General features: G+C 45.1%; 1 protein-coding gene across 2 annotated transcripts in view; it reads left to right on the top strand.

Annotated features, from left to right (window-relative positions):
- The first annotated feature begins 2,111 nt into the window (after positions 1-2,111).
- LOC117256539 (EMILIN-1-A-like) overlaps positions 2,112-12,985 on the top strand; it is a 58,444-nt gene continuing 47,570 nt past the window's right edge. Inside the window, exon 1 of one of the 2 annotated variants that reach the window (XM_078172909.1) lies at positions 2,112-2,629. In XM_078172909.1, the coding sequence (XP_078029035.1) occupies positions 2,493-2,629 (137 nt within the window). In that variant the 5' untranslated portion in view covers positions 2,112-2,492. The remainder of the gene's footprint in view (positions 2,630-12,985) is intronic. The other variant, XM_033626007.2, reaches the window with a different exon arrangement.

Raw genomic sequence — 12,985 nt, 5'->3', positions numbered from 1 at the left:
GTCTGTGGCCAGACCAAAATGAAGACCACATAGTGATGTACAGGAGGATCACTTCATGGTGAAGGTGGTTTTTATTTAGAGTCAAACTGAATCAGGGTTTAAAGCTCCGCCCAGTGAGCACGCTCAGTGACACAAAGCAAACACACCCTGAGAACAAGAGACCGAAACGGTTTGTTCTGTTGTTATCTTCATCAGAGAGGAAGAGGAAGAGCAGCCACTCGTCTTATCTACTGTGTGTGTGTGTGTGTGTGTGTGTGTGTTGGAGATCCTTCAGACCGGTTTATTTTCGGACTCTCAGATATGAAACTTCCTCTACAGGATGTTTTGTCCTCTTTGTCTATGAGACGTTTCAAGGTTTCAGATTCATCAATGTGAATAAACCTCACCTGTAACTGCTCACCTGTAGCTGTTCACCTGTAGCTATTCACCTGTAACTGCTCACCTGTAGCTGTTCACCTGTAGCTATTCACCTGTAACTGCTCACCTGTAGCTGCTCACCTGTAACTGCTCACCTGTAGCTGTTCATCTGTAGCTATTCACCTGTAACTGCTCACCTGTAGCTGTTCACCTGTAGCTGCTCACCTGTAACTGCTCACCTGTAGCTGTTCACCTATAGCTGTTCACCTGTAACTACTCACCTGTAGCTGCTCACCTGTAGCTGTTCACCTGTAGCTGCTCACCTGTAGCTGTTCACCTGTAGCTGTTCACCTGTAGCTGCTCAGCTGTAACTGCTCACCTGTAGCTGTTCACTTGTAGCTGTTCACCTGTAGCTGCTCACCTGCAACTGCTCACCTGTAACTGTTCACCTGTAGCTGTTCACCTGCAACTGCTCACCTGTAGCCGTTCACCTGTAGCTGTTAACCTGTAGCTGCTCACCTGTAGCTGTTCACCTGTAACTGTTCACCTGTAGCTGTTCATCTGTAGCTGCTCACCTGTAGCTGTTCATCTGTAGCTGCTCACCTGTAGTCGTTCACCTGTAGCTATTAACCTGTAGCTGCTCACCTGTAGCTGTTCACCTGTAGCTGCTCACCTGTAACTGCTCACCTATAGCTGTTCACCTGTAACTGCTCACCTGTAACTGCTCACCTGTAATTGTTCACCTGTAACTGTTCACCTGTAGCTGCTCACCTGTAACTGCTCACCTATAGCTGTTCACCTGTAACTGCTCACCTGTAACTGCTCACCTGTAATTGTTCACCTGTAACTGTTCACCTGTAGCCGTTCACCTGTAACTGCTCACCTGTAACTGTTCACCTGTAACTGCTCACCTGTAGCTGTTCACCTGTAGCTGCTCACCTGTAACTGCTCACCTGTAACTGTTCACCTGTAACTGTTCACCTGTAGCCGTTCACCTGTAACTGCTCATCTGTAGCCGTTCACCTGTAACTGCTCAGCTGTAGCCGTTCACCTGTAACTGCTCACCTGTAGCCGTTCACCTGTAACTGCTCACCTGTAGCCGTTCACCTGTAACTGCTCACCTGTAAGTTAAGATAAAGTTTTAATTTTAAAAAGTGCAACAGAATAAACAGGTTTTTATTTAACATGAGATGAAGATGATGATGATGATGATGAAGCAGCTGGGAGCTGAACTGGGAGCTTCTGATTGGTCGAACACTGTGGCACTGCGTCACACAGATGTTGATCCACAGATTCTGAATTTTACATTTAGTTTGAAAACTGTTCATAAAGTGTCTCTGAGGTAAAAAACTTAATAATAAATTAACTCAGGATTCTGTTCTTTTAAAATGTATTTGTGATTTCTTTCTGATAAAAAAGATTTCACTCTTAAAACAACATTAAAACTGATTTTGTATTTGAACCTAATTAAAGTGAAACACGGATCTGACGTCACAGAGATTCAACCACTGAACAAACTTTAAATAAACTTCAAAATTATTAAAAACTTCTTTCTTCTTATTAATGAGTGAAACAAACAGAAATAAATCTGCGGACTACTCTTTTATTCCACATCTCAGACTCAAACTGGGACCCAGTCAGACCAGTAAGGGTCATAGTGTGTTGCAGGTGTGGGCGCGGAGCCGCACGTGTCTGGTTTCTCCTCGGGGAGGGGCGGGGCCAGTGAGGAGGCGGTGATGAAGAGGAGGAGCAGCAGCTGGTCTCGGTTCAGTCTGTCGCAACGGTTTTCTTCTTCTTCTCTTTGTTTAACTGAGAAGTTCTGATCAACAAACTGCGGCTGCTGCAGGCGGATTAAACCCGGATTAAATCCGAATTAAAGGCTGAGGAGCAGCAGGAGCGGGACCTGAAGACCCGGGACCTGGAGACCTGGGACCCGGAGCGGATCAGAGGGGAGAGGAGTGTTTGGACCAGAATCCGGATCATGGTTCGGTAGGACGGACGGACGGACCGACGGACTCTGTGGAAACTTTTTTCTTTGTCTCCATGGAGACGGGAGTTTTTCCTGGCAATTAAGGAGTTGATCACACTGTGATCAGGTATTGATACCCTGTATTGATCGTGTATTGATCGGCGGGATGGGCGCGCTCCTCCTCCTGCTGCTGCTCGCGCTCTTGACCTGCGGACACGCCAAGAGCGCGTTCACGCAGCGACCATCCTACAGCCTGTACGCCGGCGGGCACGCGCACGGAGCTCGAGCTGCCAGCAGACACAGGTAGGCTGACACGTGCACGGAAAGATGATGAAGATGATGGTGGACATGAAGGAGGAGAGGGTGACGTCAGCATTTGATGACCTCACCACAGAGGTGTTTCTCTGTGTGTGTGTGTGTGTTACTGTGTGTGTATGTGTGTGTATGTATGTGTGTGTTACTGTGTGTGTGTATGTATGTGTGTGTGTTACTGTGTGTGTATGTGTGTGTATGTGTGAGTGTGTTACTGTGTGTGTATGTATGTGTGTGTGTGTTACTGTGTGTTATGTGTGTGTGTGTGTGTATTGATGTGTGTGTGTGTGTGTGTTACTGTGTGTGTGTGTCCTCTGAGGCCGACGCCCTCTCACAGTTCCAGTTGTGAAATAATAAACTTCCTGTTGTTGTTTTTGTCTCAGTTTAAACTTTAAACCTTAAAATTCACAGTTCAGATTTTTTCCATATTTTTGAGGTTTATTTCCACTTAAGCAGCAAAAAAACGAAAATACAAAATATTTTTATTTGTTTAGAAAACTGTTGGATGGACGAGACGAGATGTTCTTCAATGGGTGCGGTTACAATGATGGCTTCTCATTCAGAATGAAATAAATCTGAATGAAATCATTCTGAATTAAAGTCTTTCCAGGTAGTTTACAAGAGAAATATTCATTCTGAATGAGGATTTACACGGAGATCATTGTAATCGCCTTTATTTGGGTCTGTGCAAGGTTTGGGGCAGGGAAGGTTTCTGATTGGATAGGGGGCGGGGCGGATGGTATGTGTACCGGAAGAAAACACTGTAGTCCTCGCTCCGGATAACAAGATGCTTGACGACGCCGTTCTTAGTGCCTTTTTCGGGCTTGTTTTGCTTATATTCTTGAAGCAGCAGTTACGACCTTGTTCTGCTAATACTTAGTTTGTTGAGGAGGAGAAGGGGGGTATAAGGTTGAAGAAGGGAGACAGAAGACCGTGCTGTGGGGAATGGAAACCGGTGAGTGCAACGAGTCCGACTGCTCTATCTCAGCCCGTTGCTATGCACGCTGTATACGTCATCATGCCAGAAGGGCAAGGAAATGAGCATGCGCAGAAAGAACAGAATGGCAGGAATCGGGTAGGAGGTGTATACAAGATCAAAAAAATTCTTCCATTTGGGTTCTGAAAAGGAATATTCCACCCCTGTGCACCCGATTAGATCTTTCGGGTTGGCTGTTTTCATTCGGGTTGAGGTGTTTACAAGGAGAATTTCTATTCGGGTAGGGCTTCCAACCCGAATGCAAAAGAAATACATGGCTCCATGTAAACGCATGTATTGAGACTGTTAGAGAGACACAAACACGTTCTCGGTGTCAGAGCAGGAAGAGTCTGTTTATTTACAGCACAGACGCACAGACAGCACAGACAGCACAGACGCACAGACAGCATAGACGCACAGACAGTACAGACAGCACAGACGCACAGACAGTATAGATACAGACAGTATAGATGCACAGACAGTACAGACACACAGACAGTACAGACGCACAGACAGTATAGGCGCAGACAGCACAAACGCACAGATGCACAGACAGTACAAGTACATACAGTACAGATGCACAGACAGCACAGACAGTACAGACAGCACAGACAGTACAGACGCACAGACAACACAAATGCACAGACAGTACAGACAGCACAAATGCACAGACAGCACAGACGCACAGACAGCATAAACACACGGACTGCACAAGCAGCACAGACGCACAGACAGCACAGACAGCACAGACAGCACAAACGCACAGACAGCACAGATGCACAGACAGCACAAACGCACAGACAGCACAGACGCACAGATGCACAGACAGCACAGACACACAGACAGACAGTACAGATGCACAAACAGCACAGACACACAGACAGTACAGATGCATAGACGCACAGACAGCACAGACGCACAGACAGCACAGACAGTACAGATGCACAGACAGTACAGACGCACAGACAGCACAGACAGTACAGACACACAGACAGCACAGACAGTACAGATGCACAGACAGTACAGACGCACAGACGCACAGACAGTACAGACGCACAGATGCACAGACAGTACAGATGCACAGACAGCACAGACGCACAGACAGCACAAATGCACAGACAGTACAGACGCACAGACAGTATAGACGCACAGACAGTACAGACACACAGACAGTACAGACGCACAGACGCACAGACAGTATAGGCGCAGACAGCACAAACGCACAGATGCAGAGACAGTACAAGTACAGACAGTACAGATGCACAGACAGCACAGACAGTACAGACAGCACAGACAGTACAGACGCACAGACAGCACAAACGCACAGATGCAGAGACAGTACAAGTACAGACAGTACAGATGCACAGACAGCACAGACAGTACAGACAGCACAGACAGTACAGACGCACAGACAACACAAACACACAGACGCATAGACAGCACAAATGCACAGACGCACAGACAGCACAAATGCACAGACAGTACAGACAGCACAAACGCACAGACAGCACAGACGCACAGACAGCATAAACACACGGACTGCGCAAGCAGCACAGATGCACAGACAGCACAGACGCACAGACAGCACAGACAGCACAAACACACAGACAGCACCGACGCACAGATAGCACAAACGCACAGACAGCACAGACGCACAGACGCACAGACAGCACAGACGCACAGACAGACAGTACAGATGCACAAACAGCACAGACACACAGACAGTACAGATGCATAGACGCACAGACAGTACAGATGCACAGATAGCACAGACGCACAGACAGCACAGACAGTACAGACACACAGACAGCACAGACAGTACAGATGCACAGACAGCAAAAACGCACAGACAGCACAGACGCACAGATGCACAGACAGCACAGACACACAGACAGACAGTACAGATGCACAAACAGCACAGACACACAGACAGTACAGATGCATAGACGCACAGACAGTACAGATGCACAGACAGCACAGACGCACAGACAGCACAGACAGTACAGACACACAGACAGCACAGACAGTACAGATGCACAGACAGTACAGACGCACAGACGCACAGACAGTACAGACGCACAGATGCACAGACAGTACAGATGCACAGACAGCACAGACGCACAGACAGCACAAATGCACAGACAGTACAGACACACAGACAGTATAGACGCACAGACAGTACAGACACACAGACAGTACAGACGCACAGACGCACAGACAGTATAGGCGCAGACAGCACAAACGCACAGATGCAGAGACAGTACAAGTACAGACAGTACAGATGCACAGACAGCACAGACAGTACAGACAGCACAGACAGTACAGACGCACAGACAGCACAAACGCACAGATGCAGAGACAGTACAAGTACAGACAGTACAGATGCACAGACAGCACAGACAGTACAGACAGCACAGACAGTACAGACGCACAGACAACACAAACACACAGACGCATAGACAGCACAAATGCACAGACGCACAGACAGCACAAATGCACAGACAGTACAGACAGCACAAACGCACAGACAGCACAGACGCACAGACAGCATAAACACACGGACTGCGCAAGCAGCACAGATGCACAGACAGCACAGACGCACAGACAGCACAGACAGCACAAACACACAGACAGCACAGACGCACAGACAGCACAGACGCACAGACAGACAGTACAGATGCACAAACAGCACAGACACACAGACAGTACAGATGCATAGACGCACAGATAGTACAGATGCGCAGACAGTACAGACGCACAGACAGCACAGACAGTACAGATGCACAGACAGTACAGACGCACAGACAGTACAGACTCACAGACAGTACAGATGCACAGACAGCACAGACAGTACAGATGCACAGACAGTACAGACGCACAGACAGTACAGACTCACAGACAGTACAGATGCACAGACAGCACAGACAGTACAGATGCACAGACAGTACAGACGCACAGACGCACAGACAGTACAGACTCACAGACAGTACAGATGCACAGACGCACAGACAGCACAGATGCACAGACAGCACAGACAGTACAGACAGCACAGACAGTACAGACGCACAGACAGCACAAATGCACAGACAGCACAGACGCACACAGCATAAACACACAGACTGCACAAGCAGCACAGACAGCACAGACAGCACAAACGTACAGACAGCACAGATGCACAGACAGCACAGACGCACAGACTGACAGTACAGATGCACAAACAGCACAGACACACAGACAGTACAGATGCATAGACGCACAGACAGTACAGATGCACAGACAGTACAGACGCACAGACAGTACAGATGCACAGACAGCACAGACAGTACAGATGCACAGACAGCACAGACAGTACAGATGCACAGACAGTACAGACGCACAGATGCACAGACAGTACAGACGCACAGACAGTACAGATGCACAGACAGCACAGACGCACAGACAGCACAGACAGCACAAACGCACAGACAGCACAGATGCACAGACAGTATAGACGCACAGACAGTACAGACACACAGACAGTACAGACGCACAGACAGTATAGGCGCAGACAGCACAAACGCACAGATGCACAGACAGTACAGACAGCACAAATGCACAGACAGTACAGACAGCACAAACGCACAGACAGCACAGACGCACAGACAGCATAAACACACGGACTGCACAAGCAGCACAGACGCACAGACAGCACAGATGCACAGACAGCACAGACAGCACAAACACACAGACAGCACAGATGCACAGACAGCACAGACGCACAGACAGTACAGATGCACAAACAGCACAGACACACTGACAGTACAGATGCATAGACGCACAGACAGCACAGATGCACAGACAGCACAGACAGTACAGATGCACAGACAGTACAGACGCACAGACGCACAGACAGTACAGACTCACAGACAGCACAAACACACAGACAGCACAGACGCACGGACAGCACAGACAGCACAAACGCACAGACAGCACAAACGCACAGACAGTACAGATGCACAGACAGCACAGACGCACAGACAGTACAGACAGTACAGATGCACAGACAGCACAGACGCACAGACAGTACAGACAGTACAGATGCACAGACAGCACAGACGCACAGACAGTACAGACAGTACAGATGCACAGACAGCACAGACGCACAGACAGTACAGACGCACAGATGCACAGACAGTACAGACGCACAGACAGCACAAATGCACAGACAGCAGTCGACACAGGAGAACCATGATAAACTACACCCAAATGTAAAACAATAAGCTAACAGCTAACAGTTACAGATAACAGCTAATTTAGTTATTATTTATTTATTTTGAACATTTAAAAAAAATCTTGTAGAAACAAAAACATACAAAACAGAGACAAAATACTTAATAATTAAGAAACTCACAATGACAAACATAAGATAATATTTCCTGTCCAAAAAGGAGTAGGAAGAAGCAACATGCTTGTCTAGTCCTAGCCCTGCTCTCACACTATAGGCTACTAATCTATCACTAATCAAACTGTTTCGTACATACCCGCTCCTTTGCATTAACAACCCCACATTTACATCACTTCAGTTCTTTATACTTTATAGCCAATATTACCCCATACATGATACAAATACGGGAATATAAGATGAAAAAACCAACAATAGGATCACCCTGAGTGTGTTTTACCTCCCCTCTAATCATTTTTGTACCTTACAAAAATACTGTCTTTGTATCTCTTTTTAAAGTGTCTGATATCTTTACTTTGTTTGATTTCTTTACTCAGTGCATTCCACAAAATCACCCCACAAATTGATATGCACAGAGTGGTGCGAAAACGACCTTGTTTCAGATTTTATTTTCCTCTTAAGTTATACCCCCCTCTCTGTCCAACCACATGTTTTATATGGTGCCAGGTAGTAAATTACTCCTTGCTTTGTACATGATTTGAGCAGTTAAAGCCCACTAGATCTGTGTGTTACAGTTACAGCTAATAGTTACAGCTCACAGTGACAGCTAACAGTTACAGCTAACAGTGACAGAGAACAGATACAGCTAACACTGACAGCTAACGGATACAGCTAACTGACAGCTAACAGTTACAGCTAACAGTGACAGCTAACAGTTACAGCTAACAGTGACAGCTAACAGTTGCAGCTAACAGATACAGCTAACAGTGACAGCTAACAGTGACAGAGAATAGATACAGCTAACAGTGACAGCTAACAAATACAGCTAACTGACAGCTAACAGTTACAGCTAACAGTTACAGCTAACAGATACAGCTAACAGATACAGCTAACAGTTACAGCTAAGATACAGCGGGAACTGCCCATTGGTTCGACAGCCCATTGGTTCGACATCCCATTGTTCCGACCATATTGTAGCATCCCTTCACAGTGAAGCTAAGAGGCATGAACTCGTTTCGTTGCTCTTTATTCTCAAACTCAATACAGGCTACTGTGGGCCATAGCCAACGCCAAAAAAAACCCAAACCTGTCTGCTCGCAGTGTGCTCTTAACATTAGCGGCTCACTTCAACATCTCCCGCTCGTCCCCAACCAAACTACACACACCCTCCCAACTAGCAGAAACAACAACAACCCTCCCTCTTAGAGCCTCTGCCAATCACAAGTGGCTATCTCTCACAAATCACTGTCATAGGTAGCTGACATGACTGACAGGCTTCACAGCCTCTAAACACACACAACTTCACTGGCAATGACACGTTCAGTAACATCATGGAAAACTCAGTAACTGCAATCGCAGACCTTTTTAACTAGATGAACATAACATGTCTTACGGTGACAGCATAACGTAACATAACAGTTAACACCACGTCACCCAGTCCGTTACAATATTAAACTCATTGTTCCGAAGTCCATTCCGAAATCATCATGATGCCCTGTGGTTAAGATCTGGTTAGGTTTAGGCACAAAAACCACTTGGTTAGGGTCAGGAAAAGATCATGGTGTGGGTTAAAATGAAAAAGAAAGTGAAAACACATAAGCCGTGGGCCTGATCTGCCTCAAGCCGGTTGCGGCGGGCGTATGGTGAGCCGTTCAGCACCACGGACAGTCGGACTAATGGGATGTCGAACCAATGGGCTGTCGAACCAATGACATGGACCCAGATACAGCTAACTGACAGCTAACAGTTACAGCTAACAGATACAGCTAACAGTGACAGAGAACAGATACAGCTAACAGATACAGCTAAGTGACAGCTAACAGATACAGCTAACAGTGACAGCTAACAGATACAGCTCACAGTGACAGCTAACAGATACAGCTCACAGTGACCGCTAACAGTTACAGCTAACAGATACAGCTAACAGTGACAGCTAACAGATACAGCTAACAGTGACAGAGAACAGATACAGCTAACAGATACAGCTAATAGTGACAGCTAACAGATACAGCTAACAGTTACAACTAACAGATACAGCTAACAGTGACAGCTAACAGATACAGCTAACAATTACAGCTAACAGATACAGCTAACAGTGACAGCTAACAGTTACAGCTAACAGATACAGCTAACAGTGACAGCTAACAGTTACAGCTAACAGATACAGCTAACAGTGACAGCTAACAGATACAGCTCACAGTGACAGCTCACAGTTACAGCTAACAGATACAGCTAACAGTGACAGCTAACAGATACAGCTAACAGTTGCAGCTAACAGATACAGCTAATAGTGACAGCTAACAGATACAGCTAACAGTTACAACTAACAGATACAGCTAACAGTGACAGCTAACAGATACAGCTAACAATTACAGCTAACAGATACAGCTAACAGTGACAGCTAACAGATACAGCTCACAGTGACAGCTAACAGTTACAGCTAACAGATACAGCTCACAGTGACCGCTAACAGTGACAGCTAACAGTTACAGCTAACAGATACAGCTAACAGTGACAGCTTACAGATACAGCTAACAGTGACAGCTAACAGATACAGCTAACAGTTAGTCTACAGCTCACAGTGACAGCTAATAGTTACAGCTAACAGTTAGTCTACAGCTAACAGATACAGCTAACAGTTAGTCTACAGCTCACAGTGACAGCTAATAGTTACAGCTAACAGTTAGTCTACAGCTAACAGATACAGCTAACAGTTACAACTAACAGTGACAGCTAAATGTTACAGCTAACAGATACAGCTAACAGTTACAGCTAACACGGCCGTAAAGTATACCCCCGCACCCCCCACGAGGCGGGAGGGCCACGGAGTCCCTCCACCACTCGGTAAGAGTGACAGCTAACAGATAAAGAGCCAGTAACGTCGAAGCTTCCAGAGCACATTCGTTCATAACTTAGCGCTGCGGCTCGTGTACTGCTGGCGAGATTAACGGAAATAAAGCCTCACACATCCATAGAACAAACCAACCTGATCTCACAAAAATACGTGAAATGACCACGACCTCTTAACACCGAATTCTGTGGTGGCAGCACGTCATGGGTTGAAATTACGTGCCGGTACCACGGAAACAAATGCCAATATAAAGTCAGTGAGGATCCTCTCCCGTGGTGGACACACAAATTCCCTGATTCAACAACATCCTGTTGTGTTCTTCAAGTGTTCTTGATATTAAAACGGCAAATATATTCCTCTGTTATAATTTCCCAATAATAATAATAATAATAATAACATGATATTTCGGCTGTACTAGACATTTGATATATTCAAATATTCAGTCCCAAAAACGCTGTTTCTAGAGAACTTGCTAAAATATCTGAAATTAACCATCATCCTTGCTTTTTCTTGACATATTTCATCTAGGTGCAGTGTCATTACTAGTTTGGCTTTACTAGACATTTGATATATTGGGTAGATATATCTTTTTACAACCCTATTTAGAACCCTACTTTGCAAATCAGAAGAACTACAACTATGTTTCTGATATGAATCAAGCTGAATGGCGCGGTCCCAGGGAATTGTAGTTTTTAAAAAATATAAGTGTTTTTCCTAGATTTGGAAGTTGTAAATACTGAATTGAGAGCACACTGTGGACTTTAAGGGGATGGTAAACACATTTGTGAAATCAGATTTTAAATATCTAATTTCTAAATGGGTGGAAATGAATTGTATCCATATTTTACCCATATCTGACAGCACCCTCAGTTGTTGACTACACTCACATGATAGCTGAGGTCAAGAGCTCTCTATAACAGTTGGTCCCATGTCTGTACCCGCTTTAGTTGCTGAGTTATAAGCCCTCAAACATGCACTGAGGTCAAGGTTCAAAGGTCAATGGCTGAAAGCAGGAGCCATGTAGAATCTTCATACTGACATATGTTACTCTCCAGGTTGAGACCTTTCCAATGATGTATTTGGTTTAGCTCTACGACAAAGTTTAGATTTTTTCATTTTCTGGACACAAGCCATGCCAGGTGTAGTTTCAGAGAGCACTTTGAAGGCCCCGTGTATAAAATGAGTTTTGTTTGTTTCTTTTTACTGTAGATAGTTACTAACATGAGTCATCCTCAGACAATACAATACTACTAAAAAGTAAATCAATAATAACAATAATGAAATAAGCAAAAATAATATTAAAATCATATTGAAATGTTAAAATCTATTTACAGAGTGGAATGGTAGCCTAATAGATAACTTAGACACAATTTATTATTGTTTAGACACTTTATTATTGCTTAGATACTATTTAGCCTATTATTGTATTTACTTTTAGCATGTTCTACTTTTATCTACTGTGGGCTATATGTTTTAATTTATTTAATAACAAATTTATTTTATGTTAGGCCTACATCTTAATATTTTATGTTATTTATCATATTTTAGTTCTTAACTCCAGTGTTTCCTCAGTGGGAGCCGTGTGCGCTGGGGGGGGGGGGGGGGCTGGTTCTGTGGCGCTGGCTTGGGGTCCACTCTCCCCTGGTGGAGTGGAGGGTGGCCCGGGTTGCCAGGGGCGGACAGATCCATGTGATGGTGTTTCCTCTCTGGTTCTTTGTACTCAGCCTTATTTTTTTCTTCTTATTTATTTATTTATTTATTTATTAGTGCCGTTTGGATTCAGCCACAGCAGACGGATGGCAATCTGAAATGGAATGAAGCCCACAGACGGCGGACAGCAGCTACAAAACAGTAGTGGAACGTGCCCCATCCGCCAACAGCACAATGCTCTTAAAGCCTTACGCTATCAAAAGCTGGCAAAATACATTTATTTTATTTTATGGCCTTGACATTAATCATATTTAGTCATATTGTTGAGTTATCAAGGACACCTCCATGTTTTTGTGTGTGTACAGGAATGTTAAAGATATCATTGAGGAAAACAAGGTTGACGTGACGTTGTTGAATCAGGGAATCTGTGTGTCCACAAGGATCCCAAATGACTTTACATTGGCATTGTTTCCATGGTACCTGCACGTA

The sequence above is a fragment of the Epinephelus lanceolatus genome, chromosome 2 (assembly GCF_041903045.1).
Source record: "Epinephelus lanceolatus isolate andai-2023 chromosome 2, ASM4190304v1, whole genome shotgun sequence".
Classification (NCBI taxonomy): Eukaryota; Metazoa; Chordata; class Actinopteri; order Perciformes; family Serranidae; genus Epinephelus; species Epinephelus lanceolatus.
Note: the sequence above shows the minus strand (reverse complement) of the source record. Positions and strands in the feature narration are given on the sequence as shown.